Raw genomic sequence first — 19,963 nt, 5'->3', positions numbered from 1 at the left:
CTAAATATGATATGAGGACTTTTTTATGCCGTCAAAAGGGCGCTGTAGCTGGATGAATTCATGAAAAGCAAAGGGAAACACCTCTGGTCCTGGATGGCTGTGGTTATGAATGATTACTGAATGTCCTGGTTTGTTGTGTATATTATCATTGCACATAACATTACTCTTCTATCCAACTTAGACTGAAACCTATATGAGATACAGCTCTGGAGAGGTCGCCAGGTCATTAGAGGGCGAAAACAAAGACTATCACAACAATGTGGAGTTACTAATAGGAGGAGTCTGGAGTGTGCCACGTATGCACAGAGAGAATGTGTAAACTCCACAAAAGGTTCAAACGTGAACCATGGGAATTATTCACGATTCAAGAATGATTCAAGAGTGCCAACCCTTAGAACAATGACGAGCTCGGCAAGTAAAATAGTATGAATACAAGCACTGAGGATTTCATGAAAGTGCTAAATATTATATTTATGGAAATACTATTTTGTAGCCAGGAATCATTCATTTTAGGCCATGAAATATTATTTTCTAGCCCAAAAACTGTTCATTTGTGGCCAAAATTTACTATAATCTGGCCAGAAAATAGTCATTTGTAGCCACAAACCTGTCATTTTAGGCCAGAATGTACTTTGAAGCCACAAAATGTGGCCACAACATAGTAACCTGAGGGCATATAAATTTATTTTTTGGGTCACAAAGTAATTTGAGCAAGCAATTTGTGACTACAATTCTTACTCCAGAAGTCATGTCTGGGTCTCCATAAAGAACATCCCCACTCAGGATTTAAACACGTGGTTGATTAAAGAGCCTAAACACACAAAGCAAAGCTCGAAGTGTTTTGCTGCTCTGCCAGGATGTCAAGCGTGCTGTTACCTTTCAGCAGCATGGACGGCGCGCCACCGCTGCAGGGCAGGCGCATCCTGCAGAACTGATAAATTTCCCATAAAAATCCATCATTTCAACTATAAGTAGCCTTATCTGATGCTCCTCTACCACATCCATAGCTCAACGGCACATTTACACCAGGCTAAAAACCTGTTTATTTAATCCCATAAAAGGACATTCACAGCGATATTGTGGGTACGGGTCATAAATAATTCAACAAAGTGGGATAAGGTCACTACGTTCAGCAGCCGCACTGAGTCCCGTCCGGAGCGTCGCAGGATGCTCTGATGCAGTGAGCGCATCAAACGTGGTGGGAAATACACACAATTGTTTTTTTCCGTTTTCTTTTCCACATCTGGGTGGATGAAGTTGAGGGGTGGGGAGGAGGAGGGGGGGGGGGGGGGGGGGGGTTGGGGGGGGCTCCTTTAAGCCCAGCACAGCGGACCTGGTGTGGATCGAACAGTTTGGAGCCGGAGCGCAGCACAGCGCAGCGCAGAGAGGGGAAGTTGCACCGCCCCGGTTCAGGCAGCAGAGCAGATAAAAGCTCAGATAGTGATTGAAAGTGATGGTAAAAGGATTTAGCCTAGGCATTAACAGAGGGAGGAGAGAGAGAGAGAGAGAGAGAGAGAGAGAGAGAGAGAGAGAGAGAGAGAGAGAGAGAGAGAGAGAGCGGCTGATATTTTTCCATAAAGCCTTTTTTCCCCCCTCTCTTTCTTTCTGCCCTTGAGCATTTCGGGTAAACCCGAGCTTGTAAAGTGGGAAGAAGAGGAAGAGGAGGCGTAGCGGAGGGCGGGCACAAGCCTTTCCTCAAACTCAATATTTTATACTTTTGATACTCTCCTGACGCGGGATTTCAGCCCTCTTTTCTCAGCCGTTTCCCGATCTAGGACACCGATCCGCCGTGCGCAGCACCAGAAAAAAAAAGTATCCGGCAGACGGCAAAAAGCAAACAGCGATCCGGGGCAGGCTGGTAACGGGAGTACAGTGAGGACCGCGGCCGGGATCCAGCACATACAGTGGATGCTTCAGGGAGAGGGGGGGGACTCTTTTTTTTTTATTTTTGGGGGCCGGACGGGGGTGGGCGGGTGGGGGGACGAGCACCTATACTCCACGCAAAGTGCTGACCAGCCTGGCAGATGCATGTCAGAAGTAAGTGATTTATCGGATCAAAAACATCCCGCAATCGCATGCATTTTGTGCTCACTGCACCGTGAAGCTGAACCTGAGTTCATTTGCACAATATCCGGAACCCACTTCGGGAGAACAGGACTCTTGGGTTCATTTACTCTATTTTAAACAAACGCACAGATGCGTTAAATTGCGCACAACACAACACGGCTCGTACACGGAGCGCGAGCGATGCCGCTGGGTGGGATGCACTACTGTAAGGTTTCGACACACCCCTACAAGACTGTCAGTGCCGGAAAATAGATCTGGCGACTTCACTTGACAAGTGAACTAAGTCCACGGGGTTGGATAGGACAGGCTCTGGGAGGACCTGGGCTTCTGGCAGTCGGATTATAATCAGGGAATTCGTCCAGCGAGAAAACATTCACTCTTATCTTTTCATTTATTCATGTATTCAATTTAAAATTATAAATCAAGTGAATACATTTGGCAAGAACTTTCAGTGCAGTTGGTTACTCTTAAAGCTTCTCGTGCTTTTTGAAACTTTCAAGAAAATGACTAATTGACAAGAAGACTCTTCAAATACGTCGATACTGAGAAGTGTAATCTTTCTTTTCTTCGCACAATTTGGATAAAACACATGGTACGTGCTGTTAAATCTTTCCGATGGATATTTCTTGCGGCGCAATTATTAATACAACATTCTATTCCCACTTTCCACCTCCAGCAGTCGCGAGAGATGGGAGCAATTACAACTCCTGCACGCACAGGCGGCACCCGGCAGAAGCACGTGTTTTTACGCACAGCGTTAAGGACACAATGTGGGGCTTTTTTCTCTTTCTTTTACTGGAAACAGATGTGCAGCTTTACACATTATGTCACCGAAGACTGAAATACACGTGTCATGCAATCACTGAAAAGTTTTTCTGTTGTCTGTGGACGCATATTAATGCTTTCTTTATTCCTTTCTTCTTTTTAATAAATCTGGAGCCGTTTAGAATGAAAAATGTCATAAATGAAACTGAGTAACCCTGACCCTTATTTCCATCTCGTTGCAGGACAATCGGATGAGCCAGGGCGACCCAAACAGTACTATGGATATACCTGGAGACGCAACAACTTCTTGAACCTCTCCAACAAAGTGCGCATTTCCCCCGCAGGACGCCGCTGTTTGAGACATCGATCCGCGTGAACATCTCCCACCCAACCCCCCTGCTACACTATGGTTAAATTGTACGCCGAGATTAATCTCTGTAACATCATCCGCCTCTCCGCCCACCGCCCATCTTCCTCAGGAAATCAGCCGTCAAAACAAGAAAGTATCCCGCTCTCGGATCTCTGGGGGCCGACTATATTTGTCAGACGGCACTGAGCGCAAGCTGCTGATACTGTGTTCCCCTTTTCCCTTTTTTTATTTGGAAGAGAGGGGCGGGGGGGATTTGTGTAAATCACCCCGCACCTCTCTATGAGTTGTAGTATGGTGGTATAGTGACGTCCACTGTTTCCTCATGATCACCGATCCATGCGCTTCACCTCTGCTCTGAGCTCCGTGCCCCCCCTCACCCCGCGCCGGACCCCACTCCACACACCCCCCAGCCGGCCATGCTCCTCCAGGCCGTGTTACTGCTGCTGCTGCGCTGCCTGGCCTCCACCCTGGGACAGTACGAACTGTGCAAGTCCCTGGTGAGCACGGACGAGGGCTCGGTGTGGGAGCATTACGCGTGCCAACCCAAAACCGCGTCCATGAAAGACTACATGCGCATCAAGGTGGACCCGCCCGGGATCACGTGTGGGAACCCACCGGAGAGGTTCTGCACGCTGGTGAGTTCACATCAGGACTCGCACTGCACCGTTTAGACTTTTAAATGTGCTGAGGTATCAATATTTGAAATGTGAGAAGTGAGAAGTGAGTTTGTACATATGCAACACATTGACCAAAAAACTGTTTTGTTTTGTTTTATTGGAACATAACTGAAGGAGGAACAAAAAAGTTTTAAACAGTTATTTATAGCATCACTGAAATAAATGGGCAATACAGAGGAGAATAAAAAGTAACGGCACGCATTTTCACCTTAGGTCGGTGAAGGAGTCACACCATAAAGGCTATAGGGACCTGACAGGGATGACATAAGTGCAATGACTTGGCATGCAGGCTCGACCTCTCTCAGAGACATCTGGAGGTGTTGTTTACATTAGTGAGGACTTGGCAGCCTGGTATCCGGTTTGATTTGGGTTTCTATGGGACCTCACGCCTCTTCTGATAAAATGCATATAGCAGGGACCTTTTACTTCCAAGGACACTAAAGGGTGAGCGGCGCAGAAACTCGTTAAAGTGTCTGCCACAGCATTATTTAACACATTTTAGCCTGGAGGCTATTCCCAGCTAATGTGGATGTAATAATTTGAAATAAGGGTTATAAAATCAGAATTATAAGATGGCAATTAAGCTTTCCCAGACCTTGCCTCTTGAGTGAAAAAAGTTTTGATATGTGAGGTTTGACTCAGTATGTGTGTGTGTGTGTGTGTGTGTGCGTGTGAGTGAGTGACAAGTTCGTCCTCTTGATGATCGGCCCACTGTCACCCGAGCGTCCACTCACCACGTGAGACGGACAGAATTGAAGGTGCCAGACTCTTCTCAACAGCAATGAGTCAAGATCTCACAAAATAAAAAAAAGAAAAAGCCTCTCCACAGACTGCTGGTCTGTCTACATCACATTATAAAATCATGTCATGCTGTTAATTAGGTGTTTATATTCTGAGTGACTAGAGATTTGAGGTTTTTTCTCAACGTTAAGACAGATTTTGCAAACAACCCTTCACCCGTGCCTCTCTCACTAATAACTAGTGTGTGTGTGTGTGTGTGTGGGGGGGGTCATTTAGCAGGAGCAGGAAAGGATATTGTGGTCCTCGGATACCTAATGGTTAATGATTTGTTTAGTGGCGGAAACCACTGCTGCCTTTAGAAAAGCTTCTCCGATGACTTTGTTTGGGGGGGGGGGGGGGGGGGGGGTGATGGACAGCAGCAAGAAGAAGAAAGGGGGAGAGAGGTGAAGAGAGATGCTCGCTGCCATAACGTATTGACGTCTGCCCCCTAATGGCCCCGGCCTGGAAACTTCTATAACTATGTTTCTGAGTGAGCGATGATGAAATATTGATGGGCTCCTTAATGGGCTTCCTTACAAGGGTTGGCCAGCGTCGCTTCCATCCCAAGAATCCAGAGTGTGCCGCTGGGGCTGGTGAGACAGAAAGAGAGAGAGAGGTAGTGAGGGAAAGCGAAAGAGAAAGAGAAAGAGAGAGGGATGCAGGGCGGGACAGGAAGGAGTCTGGTCTTAGTCAGCACTTTTCACGTCGGACGGGGTCTTTATAGTGGAATGTTCTGGTTCCTCTCAGGTCATCGGTGGCAGTGGGGATTTAACTAGGCCCCCTAGTGAACTGGCAGCGGGATTTAGAGAGCGGAGACACCGAGATGAAAGTTTACTCAAGAAATGAGGGATGTCAGATTCAAATTCCTTTATAATGAGAAAGCCCAGTAGGTTTAATTCTCCAACTAGATAACAGTTTGGTTTTTTTTCTTTTTGCAATCATTCAATGTTCTTTTGCGACATGCGATCACTCATAATCACATTTCGCTCAATGGAAATCTTTACATGTTGGTTTAAGAATCACAGGGCATCTTCACATCCATCCAGCTCAGACTTCCACAGAGAATCAAGGTCATTGGATGTCTTCTGTGTCTTTCTTCAGGACACTGACTTGGCATTGTTTGAGGGATACTTGTATACAACTTTTTCTTTTTTATTGCCCTCTCTTCCGCCTTGCCCTGGGATTTGGCAGCTTTACAGAAAATCCAGTTTCTTATCTAATTGGTGTACATTTACATTCACTCATTCAGCAATCCCACAAGTCAAGAGAAAGTCGGGGCACTTTGGAAAAAAAAAGAAAGAAAAAAAAAAAGAGACTGCATCACCCAATGCGCAGAGCAGCTCATTCTTAATAAGACTTGAGACGTACTGCGGAAGATGCTAAATAATTTTTTTCCCCTTCTTTCTCTCACCCTATGACTGCTCCAGTGCCGTTCCTGAAAATTATGGGGAAATTCACTTTTGGGAGGTTTTTGATGTGGAGCCATACTGTAGCTTTCCCTGCTTGCATTGGTTTACAGTAGTTTTCGCTCACTCCATCTCCACAGGGATGGCTTTTTTTTTTTTTTTTTTTCCCCGACTCTATTTATCTCTCCTGTTCCCTGGGAATGCTGCATCTTTTCTCCTCGGCCAAACAGGCCAGCATGTTGGCTTCTTTCAACATGATGGGCTTCCAGCACTTTGACAAAGATGCTACTGTCACTAGCGCTGCGTTAGGAGCGTCAGTAGTTCCTTTGTAGTTCATTTCCTGTATGATAGCGACTATAGAGGAGCAACGTGTAGTTGCGGGAGATGGGAGTGAGGAGGTATGTTGCAGAGCTAATGATGAGGGAGAGGTGAGAACGATCCCAGCTTAGCTAAGCAGAAAGATGAAATCATACCACAGCTCCACAGTAATTCACACACTGTCGATATTTCATAAAAAAAAAAAAAAAAAAAAAAGCTGCAATGAAAAAGGTCTCGCTATGTTGTTTGTTATTTTGGTTTCTATTTTTTTTTTGGGGGGGGAGGAGGGGGGTTGAACCAAAACCTTCAATCAACCGTCTCTCTTGGGGCCGAGAACAGAGAGCAGCCGAATGCAAATGGAGAAGCGCGAATGTGTACGGGATATTATTGCAGTGTGCGATGACGTTACCGGGACGAGCAGGGGTGTGTGAAACATGTGCACGAGTTGGGGCCAACAGTGCACGGTAGTATGTCTAAAACAGACAAAAAAAAAAAAAAGAACAACAATGAAAATAAAAAAAAAAAACAACACACCTTCCTGTTCCACAACACATTTGCCCATTTTAGAAGGTAGAAATCTGCCAGCTCTAAAAATAGACATGAGAAGAGGGAGAAGCTGCGCAGCAGCGGAAGGAGAGCATGCAGGAAGGGGAGGAAGATGGCAGCTGGTAGCCAGGAACAGTGCATCCCAGACTGGGCCTGTGGCCATTGCTTCATGCTCTCCCTGCTCAACGTGGCCCCGCCACACCCGGATGACCTGCCCTGCCCAGCAGTGGGGGACGTCAGGGCCGCTCGCATCCAGCAGCGCCTCCTCCTCCATGCCCCTCCCCGGTGGGGGTTAAAGTTAGCCCAGGTGGCCGGTGTCCTAATAATACACCCTCGGAGGTGAATTTGGGCGCAGCGTGAGGAGGGTTGACAGTGCGGGGCATAATTAACGAAGGGAACAGGAAGCAGGGAACAGACAGCTGAAGGGAGAGCCAGAGAGAGCCACCGTACAAACAAGGGAGGTGGGGGGGAGGGGGGGAGTGATGTAATGGCGTGGCTTGCTTCCCCAATAGGACTCGGCTAGAAGTGATCAGAGAGTGTTTAGATGTGTTGGCAGAACGGGAGGATAGTTATAAGTGAGATTTATCCCCGACTGAGGTGATGCTAAGAGGGATTGGCCACAGGGGCTTAGACAGCTCGAGGTGAACTGAGCGAACCGCCGCGTCTCGCCCGTCAGGATCCCAGGACTGATGTTCTGTTCAGAAATAATGAGGGGTCAAACTGTAAACTCTTAATGGCTCCGTGTGTTCACCGTGAACCCAAAACCGTATCAAAGAGATTATATGGCATTTCCAAAATCATTCTCCTCGCCGGAAAGTTGTTACTCAATATGTTTAACGACATGGGCATCACTTTCACCTGAGATCTATTACCTTATAATTGCCCGTTAACAGTAAAACATTAAACCCTCGGTACGCCCGCAAATGTTTGATACTCCAAAATACAGTAACAGGATACGACAGGGCCTCCGGCGAAGCCGGTGAAAACCAGACCCGCAAAATGTTGCAGCAAGAAAGTCGGCAGTTTGTTTTCATAATGAAAATAATTTCTGAAGTGAGGCTTTTAATTCTCGCCCTTTAAAGGTTGGATTTATTTACAGGATTAACTATTAATAGAATACATTGGTCATCATCACTCCTTTGATTCTCTAACTGCAAATCCAGTAGTTGTTTTTTTTTATAAGTAGCTGTAATGTGATTGCAAGTCTAATATTCATGACATATTTATAATCAGGACTTGAACTGGGAACTTTCTGATTATAGATCAAGTCTGTAAACCATTATTGCATAATATATGTATTGTTTAGATTATGGAAAAGCAAACCCAACATATCAGCATCAAAACTATAGAAAGCCAAGACACCTCATCCAATAAATAAATAGTGTTGATGATTTTAATTGTGAGTTTATTTGACTTTAAAGGAGGTAGTGAGTGAAAACATTGACCATTTCTATATCCTCTCCAGAAGTAATCCTCTCAAATACTCATATTACAACCACAAGTGTATTCCGTTAGTAAGGGGAGCACATTCAGCCAAATCTTTATAAATCTGTACAGTAGGAGCGGTGGCTAAAAGGTCAAAAGTGTGATAACATGCGTGCTGAGAAATGCCAGAACTTTCCATCAACATTTCAAAGCACAGCCCCTCGGGGGGGAAAGCGCGGCGATTTTAGGCTTGGAAGTCTGTTTACAGATCTTGTTAAAAATATTACATAAAGCCTCCTGTAGCTTAAGAGGGATCAGAGCAGAAATCTGATAAACTGCCTCAAGTGATGTCACTGGGGTCCGTGTCTGCAGGGGCCGAAGACTGTAAATCTGAAAAATTAAACAAATCTGAGGGAGAGAGAGTTGAAAAGGAGTACACTTGATAGACCCCTAAAGTCTGCTTTGCATCTCTGCTTGAGGCGAAGGGCTCCGGGCTACATTAGACATTAGTAGTAATAACTGATAAGCTGACTAGACTGTTAGTGGTCATTCTGGGGGATGTGGCTGACGGTTGAAGAATGCACGAATTAAAATAAGAAAATGCAACGAGTTCCGCTGAATTAATCCTACTGTCAGTTTGAAATTGAGAATGTCTCCCTTACGAGTCTGACCAGTGCACAACGCCAATTTGCAGGAACACTGTTCGATTTTGAATTGCACAAAGAGGGTTGATGCACTCACCACCACCGGTTTCATTTATCCACGTTTCTTTTTTGTGTCTTAAAGCTTTGAGGCATTTTCCGTCTTTATCTACGTATTACCTTGTGATCGGGTTAGATTTCATATCTGACGTCTGAAAAACCTTTTAGGATTTCCGTGAATTTACCTCACGAGCTACTCCTGGAAAAGAAATGATTGGTCAGCAGAAATTTAATGAGGAAAAACAAGGGGGAAATTGATCAGACAGGAGACACAGACTGCTGTATTGCACATCATGGTAAAGAAGTTTCAAGTGCAGGATATTATTTATTTTCAATAATGGAACTGAGTGTTTCAAGTGAAAGTAATGTAATAAATGTTGTAAAAACACAGTCTAGCCGTGGTCAGCACTGTTTAAAGACATCATATTATGCAGCGTTTCAACTCTTCCACATGGTCTCGTTGGTCCAGAAACCTTCAGTATTCTAAGTTTCTAGCTTCTCCTTGATTTTCCTCCATTTGAATATTGGATCATAGGAGCTGCATTCAGAATCTGCTGTGTCTGTGTGAGCTGGACTGGCTCCGCCCACACATGCCCATCTTGGGAAGAGGAGGAAGTACTTCCTCTCGTGGTGCCATGTGCAAGAGCAGAGCTGCCTGATTGTGGGAGGAGTCAAAGGGCTTGGGGGGCATTTATATGCAGATGTTTGCATGTTCTCCCTGTGCGTCCATGTGAGTGTGAGTGACTGTTGATGATGTATGTATGTTAAAATCTTTCTAATGTGAAACAGCAGTTATCAGCTTAATGCTGAACTCCCTCGTGTGTGTGTGTGTGTGTGTGTGTGGGGGGGGGGGGGGGGGGGGGGGGGGGGGGGGGGGGGGGGGGTGAGAGCATGCTTACAGTCAAATGTGTGAGAGTTTGCAGCAGCTCTGCAGTAACTCCTGCTGATTTTCCTTTCCTCCTTTCAGTATTGGTTATCCGCCTGTCAGGATCGCCTGAATTCTTGCTTGACTTCCTAATAGAACTCGTCCTGGTCTGACTGTGGTGATTTGAGCAGGACAAGAGTTGCCGCTGCTTTCGGAGCAGCATGGCGTCTCCTCTGTCCTTCTCTCCTCCTCCAGCACAATCACACATGCCTACAGTAAACATTTACTTTTTTCCTTGCACGCACGCACGCACGCACGCACGCACGCACGCACGCACGCACGCACGCACGCACGCACACACGCACACACACACACACGCGCGCACACACACACACACACACACACAACACCCGCCCACACAAACACACACACCTCAGACACATTTACACTTGCCAACTGCTGTTCGGTACCCAGCAAGACATTTTACAGCAAGCATTATAATCACTTTTCCAGGTGATTAAAGAAAAAAAAAAGGCCAGTTTATGTCTCGTACTTCTATACATGTGGCTAAGTCACACACACACACACACCTTTTGAGGGCGCACGCACGCTCAGACATGCACGATCTTCACTCAAGGTAACGAGAACCTCCGGTATGATGGAAAACCCTCCAACGAAATAAAAGATTAACGTTATAAGTGAAAAAGCAATATCTCTTTCTCTTCCCCCTCTGTGGCCTTTTTAATGGGAGGGTCATTTCATTTGATGTTTCTCCAAAACAAAATAAATTGTGTTCTGTGTGTGTGTGCGTGTCCCTACCGTTATTCCCCTTGCTGGCAATATAACATAGAAACTTCTATAAGCGGAGGTTGGAATGAAGAGGGGAGGGAGGGGTGAAGAGATGATAGAAAATGTTTGGAGGCTGGACAGAAATGGTCATGAAGCGAAGGCAGGGAGCAGGAAGGACATGCAGAGCAGTCCCTCCTCCATGCTTTACTGCCGTGTCCATGCATCTCTGTAATGTTTTGTTAGCCCCGCTGTGTTCCGCAATAACTCACTTCCGAGCCGATGTTTGCGCAAGACGATGATTCAGGAGGTCAAAGAGCCGGCTCATTTTTTTTCATTTATTTATTTTTTTAGTCATACTCTCTCAGTCTGAGCTGCCGTGAGGATGTAGCTCCACGGCGAAGCGCTTTGGCGCGCACACTTGAGAAGTTTACCAATGACAGTTTAGGATCCGATTGTTATCCTCGCAAGTGAAAACAAGGAAGTCGTTCATTCGCAAGGGGCATCATGGCGGCTGGTGTTGTGGAGATAGGATCCCAGCAAGGATAATTGCTGGAGGGGCTTAGCAGTGCGGGCCACCTGCCGCAGCATTTGGACAGGATCTGTGTGTGTATGTTTGTGAGAGGGAGTGTGTTTGCGGGTGTTTGTGGATGTGTGTGTGTGTCCTGGCATAGGCGTAGTGGGCAGGGAGGGAGTAGTAGCAGGAGGCAGCGTAGGGATAAGGAGGACAGGGCACACAAAGGGCTTAAGCATAACCTCGCGTTAAGTCTCTCGTGGGGGATAAAAATCTTCTGGCCTGTATTACTGTACATATCACCTCTAGTGTAGCTAATCCTAAAGGGCTCTGCGAGGTCAGGGCAGGCCACTGGACGGCAACGTGTTCCTACGCCACACTCGAAATCCGCCCCCCCCCCCCCCCAAAAAAAAGAAAAGTGACACGGAGAGACCAAAGCGACGTTTTGATCGTTGAGTTTGTGTATTTCGCTCGCACACAAAGCCACACGGCAGACGTCTGTGTCTTTCTCCCGGAGAAAACGGGGCGCTGTGACAGGCGCGCTTCAGGAACTAACCTACATGGAGTCGGTGCTATATCTGGGACAGTGTGACAGTGAGATCATTTTCAATAGGATTTGTAGGTCAAAGGTCATCCCCACAACAACAGCAGACTAATCTTACTTTCCGTGCGTCTGGGCTCAGGTCGGCGGAACGCACCAAGTCAGGGCGCGGAAGCAGCTGGGCCACCCGCGGGGCGGCTACCCTCTCTCCGGCGCTCGCCATTACCCTTCCTCATGAGCCTAATTACCTTTTCTGGTTGCAGTTGTTTGTGTTCATTGTAGATTATTATCCCCAACTGCTCTCGGCCCGACATTGATCTCTATCTGCGTCAGTGTGCGAGAGATAATTGGGTTATCAGATCGAGAACAATGCTGATATGTTGGCCCAGCGAGAGGAGAAAGAGATTATCTGCAGCTCCCAGTGTGAAGATACCGTCGTATCACTGCCGCATCTTCCCGTGCATTAGGATCCGGCGCGGTGTGTCTCCGCCCGCCGTACAGCTTCCCTCAGCACCAGCTCAGCGTTTGCTTATGTTTGGAGTGCCCCACCCCCACCCCCACTCCGCGTTGTCACCATAAATCAGATGATTTATAATCTCGGCCTCGCAGGATTGTAACTTTTGCCTTTTGTTATCAGACGGGCAGAGTGGGGTTTGAGTGACTGCTCACTCTCCCGCGGCACAGTCCAATGAGTTTTACTCAACAGACGGAGCAGATGCGGCTCCGCGGCCGGCTGGGTGTGGAAAAAAAAAGTGAACGTCTGCAAAGAGAACACGATCCGAGCTTGCACAGTGCATCGATACCGCGCAGTATTGCTTTCACGTTAGTGCTTACATCATAAGGAAGGAATCTGCTGTTTTATGTGACACTCCGCCTAAAATCTTTGGAGTATCGACCAATCAGCTGCTCCAGGATTCAAGCGTTGCGGGGAAATGAAGACTCCCGAAAACAACAACCGCTGTAACTTCTTCAGCCGATCCTGCAACATAATCTCCATCTGTATGCTCAGCGTGTTACAAATGTTCATATATCTGCGGGAGAATTTGCATCTCATGCACAAATCTGTCAGGCTTGCTCAGAGGCTTCAGTCGCCATCTTCCCTTTCGAGGATGAAACTACAAACTCTGTGCGGCCGCACTTTAACGCCCGCAGGGGGTCCGCGTTTGATAGCAGAGAAAGAAAGAAAAACAGATTTTGTGTGAAAAGTCAACGGCAATCAAGTTTCCTGCACCAAACTTGAGGCACTCTCAGCATTACATCGCTGCAAATTAGTGTTCCCTCCATTAGTGTGGTTCATGTTCTCAGTGTGACCCCAGTATCGAGGAAATTCTTAAAAAAAACAACATCTTGATTTGAGCACAGCATGGCAAAAAAATTACTATTTTACAAATACGACATGAGATAAATGAAAGTTTGCCCGCCCAGCATTAGTCTCAAGGAGGATGAGTTTGTTAAAACATGCATAATGCACCAGCTATAGAAGGTTAATGGACATTTCACTGTATTTTGTACCAGAAGGCATCTTTAAAATTGGCCTCATGTTAGTAATTTTCTGTCGCGATTGTTTAGTTTTGAGAAAATATAGACATTTTCATCACGTATACTCTGCGACACCACAAAGAAAATCTTTAAAGTTTAAATTTAAAGGTTATTATGGCGCTTATTTTACCAGTCTGGCCCAGTTGAGATTAAATTTTGGCTGTGTGTGGCTCCTGAACTAAAATATCTCCTGGTTTATCATATCGCCACAACTTCTTTAAGTTCCATTCTGGGGTATATTTAAGGCACTGATTTTGTTTATTATTTGTTTATATAATTAGCACGATTTCCCGAGAATACAAATTGGTTTCACGTAATAATGGATTCACTCAGATAAAAAAATTTAAAAATAAATAAATTCATATGTAGATATATTAAACCTTCCACCTCTTGCATATAATATTCTAGAAACAGGTTTTATTCATGAATGCAACTTACTCAATCATCAAACCAATTACTTTTGCAGAGAGGTCACCATTTCAAATATTGTCTTTTGTGGCGTTAAAAGTATAAATAAGGAAATTGTTAAGTAAATAAATTGATATATTTGGTTGTTTGTGCTCAAACTGCAAAACTGATCAAGTGATAGTTAATTTAAATGTAATTATTTCAAATTAACATGTAGGTCAAGTTAAATGGCTTCAGTGCCTTGCTTGAGGCCAAATATTAATACAGCTTGAATTCAAATCTCCTCCGACTCCAGCCCCTCTTTCACTCTTTGTTCCGTCTATTTAAATGTCTGCGTGTCTTCGTTCTGTTGTCGTTGTCAACATAATTACCATTAACTCATCAGTGTTTCAAGATGAGAGGGTGACATTCCTCGAAACTACAATCAGGAAGCGGCGCTCACACGAAAAGTGAGGCGCAAAAACAAAGAAGAAAGGGGAAGGAGAGGGAGAGGACGAGAGGAGGTGCAGGCGGGAGCGAAAAGAAAGCAAAATCAGGGATATTTATACCATCTGTTCCATCAAGAGCTTGTTAAGCATATTGCAGTAAACTTCAGGAGCGCTATTGGATTTCCAATAAACAGAAAGGACGAGGATAACATCAGCAATAAAATTTAATCAGTTACTATAAATGTTAAAAAACAAGGAGGAGAGGTTGAAAACAGATGAGAGGGAACTTCACAGACATGAGCTGGAAATCTGTAACCTGTACAGTGAAAGTTATATTTTTTGAGAAGTGAATACTCTAAATGTGTACATTAAGGAGAAAGTTAATGATAAAGTAAATATGTACATAACTAAGACATAAAGTGACCCCTTTGATTCTGACTGCGACTACATCCCGGAGAAAATAATAACCTTCTGCATCAGTGTAATTAGTACATCCTCGGGGCACGATGAGCCGTCTGAGTGCGACACAATCCAAACAGCACAAGAGCGGAAATTTGCAAATTAAGCACCAGGAGAGAAGACTTGAGGATCTGAGGGATTTCTTTGTGTAAATATTTTACCTTCTGTGGTGACGGGGATGTCAGACAACTGGCTTACAACAGTCAGCTGGATCAGCTTTACTGAAATGTCTGCTCAATATGAGGAGGAAGAAACTGTTTGAAGTCGGGTTTTCCTGGAAGATGGATCAACTTATATGGTTGTGATAAGTCTCAGTATGAGTTCGTACCGACTTGATGGGTGAGAAAGTTTCTTTTACAGCACAAAGTAATGAGATGTTTCCAGCAAAGCATATTTTATTCAGTTTCCCCCCCCCAAAAAAAAAAAGAAATTCCAGTCTTTTAAATACATCTGCAAATTTGAAAAAAAAAATATACTGACAAAACCAGTAAGCTGGTGAAAGTAGGTATACAAACTCAAATATACAGAGTTGTATGGAATGAATATGTCATGTTAAGTAAAAGTGCTGAGTTTTAAGTTACGTTGTATGAAATCAGTAAAGTCACATTCAGCTTCAATCAAGCTGTTAGACTTCGAAACTATGAGTCATAATGACTCAAATGAAGTGATTCTAAAACTCTAACAGCTCGTGGATAACTGTGAGAGAGAAAATACCAAAACACATATTGAGTATAACAGCCTATGGACGTTTTCAATTAGGCGAGTGTGTTAACTTTAAAAAAAAACAAAAAAAAAACTTGGTGTTTTTGAAGTGATTTTCATTACAATGCATGGAGGTAAAAGTGCAGATATTTATTTTAAAACAAATTTTCATAGAAGTAGAAAATACAGATCCAGGTTCTGGAATATAATTGAGTAAATGTAAACTAAAAAGGAAGTTTTCGGGTCATTTCCAGCCCTTTTTTAGGTGTGCACACGTACACACATCTCATTTTCACATTTTCTTATAAAACCTTGAACTAATTTTCTTTTCCAAACATAAACAGTGAGTCCTAGCAGAAAAGCATTATAAATGTAATTTAATCCTTAACCTAATAAATACTCATTTGTATTCACGGTGCACTCACCAGAAAGGGATGTAGTTTTCACGTTGGGCCACTAGTGGCTGCTGTTTGTTTTTGTCACGAAACTACTGAGCATGTGCAGAAGAACTATTATTAAGGGTGTGATGTGCATGCGCAGTAGCAGCATGTCAGAAAAGTTTTATCCCCCTTTTCACGGAGCGTCTTCAAAAGGTTCGTCCTTGGGAGCAGTTCCAAAAAGTCAGTGCCTCAGACCACCGATGTCCCAGGAAAGTTTTTCTAGTTTCACTTGAAAACACTGACGTGTACATGGGGGCCAAAGACTCCAATTTTTCTTGAAAACATCAGAGGTTTTGTGCTTTTTGAGCTCAGTATCCACCCTGACCAGCTCCCAGTTAGTCCGAGTGTGTAATTCAAGCTTCAGTATGTTAACTTTGAACAAATTCAAACCAGATGTCCTTACAATGCCACTGGGAAAACCATCAATCCCTCGACTTTTCTTCTGAAACTCCACTTTCGAGTTAAATGCAAGACAAATCTGTCCTGGTAGGAAATGAAGATGAGAAGCAGGAGATCTGAGAGACTGAAAGGCGTTGCACAGCGCAGGTGGAATGAGGCTTGTAGCTCTCTGTGAGCAGTGTGAATAATCCTGTTGACTTTTAGTTGTGTGAAGGGGCAGCGGCTTGAAAGTCTTGGCATCACTAGAAGAGGAGGATCAATTCTCCGGAGTTAAAAGTGCAGCAGCACTCTGCTGTCTATGCAAAGACAGAGATGATGCACGACCCTCTTGACCTTCACACTTCCTGTTGTGTTGTTTGGCAAGTTTACTTTTGAGCTCCCTGTCCCTTTGATCCCTTGGTGCGGCTCGCTTCCCTTAGACACATATGGGTCTTCTTTTTTTTTTTAAGTCCAATCTGGATGTTTCGGAGTTTTAGACAGTGGAGGTGCATTTATAGGATTCACATGAGCACATTAAAGAAAGATCGACAAGATGTTTTAATTTCTTATCCTAATATTTGTCAGTCTGATGGCTGCAGCTCCATTATAACAATATTTTTAGACCATCTCAACTAACGACCCCGCTGCAAGCCATTTGGTTCGCCGATTGAGTTTGTTTTGAAAAGCTAAAAACAAATTGCATCAACCTCATGTTCAGTATCAGTTCCTTTGTGGTAATTTGATGAACTGCAGGTTTGGTGAACATGGTTTTCATTCTGTGCTGTCACTAATATTAGATTGTGTTCTCAGACCGAGGCGGTGATCTAACTGTTCCGTCTCCATCTCTCTCGCAGGAAAACCCATACCTGTGCAGCGACGAGTGCGATGCCTCTAACCCCGACCTGGCCCACCCTCCGCAGCTGATGCAGGACCGAGAGCGTCACGGCCTCATCACCTACTGGCAGACAGTGACCTGGAGACGGCACCCGGAGCCCCTGCTGGCCAACATCTCCCTGTCGTGGAACAAGACTCTCGAGCTCACAGACGACATCCAGATCACATTCGAGTACGGTCGCCCCACCATCATGGTACTGGATAAGTCCATGGACCACGGGCGCTCCTGGCAGCCGTACCAGTTTTACGCCGACGACTGCCTGGACGCTTTCAACATGCCGCCCAAACGAGTGCGCGACCTCTCGCCCGCCAACATCACACGGGTCATCTGCACCGAGCAGTACTCGCGCTGGGTCGGCTCCAAGAACGACAAGAATGTGAAGTTCGAGGTCCGGGCGCGCTTTGCCGTGTTCGCCGGGCTTCGGTTACAGAACATGGACAGCCTGTACACCCGCATGGAAAGTATGAAGGGGCTGAGGGACTTCTTCACCTTCACCAACCTTAGGTTGAGGCTGCTCAGGCCCGCCCTCGGAGGCACCTACGTCCAGAGAGACAACCTGCTCAAGTACTTCTATGCCATCTCCAACATCGAGGTACCTGCCAGGTGAGGTTTAATGCTGATTTGATGAAAGACACACACCTTTGTGTTGTCCTGACACACACTCCCATCCTTAACATGTATTGTAAGTGGAAAAATGCACAGTATCTACACCAGTAACACTTTTAAGGACACATCCAAGTGTAGTAATTAATCTTCTTTTCCCATTTAATCCAGACAAGGTGTGTGGCAGGAGGCAGGACCCGACCAAACAAACATCTAATTCTAATTTAGGCCTCGTTTACACAACGTTTGAAGTGAAAACACATTGTTTTTGCATTTTTGTATTGGCATTTACATGGCAACATTTTGAAAATAATGTTGATTTAAACGAAAATGGAAGAAACGGTAAAAGCGAAGCAATTTTTCATGTTGGGCCACTAGTGGGTGCTGTTGTTTGTTTTTGTAATAAAAACCACACACATTTTCCCCCCGTTTACACAGCGACGGAGTCATAGAATCTTCAAAAAGTTATGTTTTCAGTGGCTCCAAGCACCGTTGTTCATTTGAAAATGGGGCCTTAGAGTCATCGTAAACATAACTTAGTATAGCCAGGCGGAGCTTTGTGATGTGGATATAAACTGGAGTGCAAAAAAAACATATCTGAAGCATGCGTAATGATTAAATTACCCGAACTTACAGAGTTCATTTATTTGAATTGGTTGCCATTATTCTCATATATTGTTCTGGTAGAGGAAAATGTTGCCCCTTTGGTAATGACGATAGCATTTTTGTGGCCCTCACAACGATCAAAGTGGCACATCTCTACTTAGATAGGTTTGTAAATTCTTAAGCTTCTTCAAAAGCAATCATTACGCATAGGTAATGCGTGTAGTAGATTAAAAGGATTTACCATTAATGTTTGCTGAAACAGAAATCATATGGCTTGACAATCATCTCATGAATCAAAAACATTTGCATTGATATGAACTAATGAAAGCAAATAAAAGGTTTTAGAGTACTTCAGTTCAGTTGACCTTGAGTTGAACAGTATTTCGGTGTTATTAAAGATTTGGACGGGAAAAAATTGGCGAAGCAGCAAAGTTATATTATTTTCAGGTCTTCGTGTTTGTGGTTGGAGCTCAACCACATGAATAAAACTCATCAAATCCATTTCAATTAATAGTCGTGCCTTAAAAAAAAACAAAAAAAAACTATGACTCATAATAGATGTGTGATTGTCTAAGCTGCTGAGAAAATGAATGTAATTAAGATAGTCAATGCTACAAGCAACAGATTAATGAAATGTTGATTACAGTTTAATATTATTCCGGCAAATGACACAAGCAGGGAAAAAAAACCTCCCCAGAATTCATACAACTGATGGAGGTCCTGATCCAAAACTGTGAGGTTAATGAGCTCTGGATAGCGTCTTGAAGCACGAAGCATTTCATTGGGACTTTCTGAGTTTCTCGAGCTGCAGTTTGATCGTCTCTCCAGAGGCGAGTGGCCATTCCGTCGAACTAGAGAAACAGATTAATTTCTGAATCTTTGGCAGAGTGCAGTCCGAGGATTGGAAATAGCTCATCAACCAAGAGACAAACGTCTCAGGGTGGCTTTTACACCGTTTCTCCTCCCAGTGACATTGGTCATTTAACCAGAGAAACCAAAAAAACGAAATAAAAGTCAATACAGATCGAGGTTTTAGTATGAGATCTGCTTCCGAGAGAGTCTTTATAGGGAAAAGGAACCCAAACATCCTTATTTTAGACCTATTATTTCCAGATTTCCAGAATGCCAGTAGAGATGCACGTACCCTCTGCTTTGACACAATCCAGCACAGCCACTGTGATCTGAGGGCATTTAAAATGACCTCTTCTCTCTCTCTCAGCTTTGAATTCTGATCTTCCTGTCACCGGCCTGTGAGGACAATGATTAATGACAGAAACACGCGGCCTCGGCGGTCTAACGTAAACCACCACCCGCACTCTGCCGGGTGAGCCGGGAACCCTTACATGGCAACTTTCTGACAGTGAACGATGCGCCGGCCGTCACGCACCTGCTTAGCATCAACAAGCCATCTTTCCTACCTTTCAGAATTATTATTCCAATCAATACCGCCGGCTGACATTTGAATGGTATTTAACATCCTTGGTGGGATGGCACAGAATGCGAGGAAGGAGGCATGAATTTGTGGGTGTATAAGTGTAGAAAGAAAGGGAAAGTGAGAATGAGCGACTGTTTGAGCAGGGCGTTGACCGATGTGGAGTCAAGGTATGGCGGGGGGGGTTGTGGTGGTGTGTGATGAAGTCCTGAGTGGATGCTGACACAGCAAACACACACACGTATACACAAACACACACACACACACACACACACACACACACAGAAACACAAACACACAAACAGCCCTCCG

At 44.7% G+C, this 19,963-nt stretch overlaps 1 protein-coding gene across 3 annotated transcripts in view; it reads left to right on the top strand.

Moving 5' to 3' along the window:
- Positions 1-1,354: 1,354 nt before the first annotated feature.
- The window catches only part of ntng2b (netrin g2b), an 81,427-nt gene continuing 62,818 nt past the window's right edge, over positions 1,355-19,963 (top strand). The window contains exons 1-4 of one of the 3 annotated variants that reach the window (XM_080477370.1): positions 2,333-2,659; positions 2,744-2,837; positions 3,075-3,837; positions 16,970-17,613. In XM_080477370.1, the coding sequence (XP_080333496.1) occupies positions 3,619-3,837; positions 16,970-17,613 (863 nt within the window). In that variant the 5' untranslated portion in view covers positions 2,333-2,659; positions 2,744-2,837; positions 3,075-3,618. Of the gene's footprint in view, positions 2,660-2,743; positions 2,838-3,074; positions 3,838-16,969; positions 17,614-19,963 lie in introns of all 3 variants that reach the window. The other 2 variants (XM_080477368.1, XM_080477369.1) reach the window with 2 other exon arrangements.

This window comes from Lipophrys pholis, assembly GCF_963383615.2.
Source record: "Lipophrys pholis genome assembly, chromosome: 12".
In the NCBI taxonomy this organism is placed as follows: Eukaryota; Metazoa; Chordata; class Actinopteri; order Blenniiformes; family Blenniidae; genus Lipophrys; species Lipophrys pholis.
This window is presented reverse-complemented; position numbering and strand designations above follow the sequence as displayed.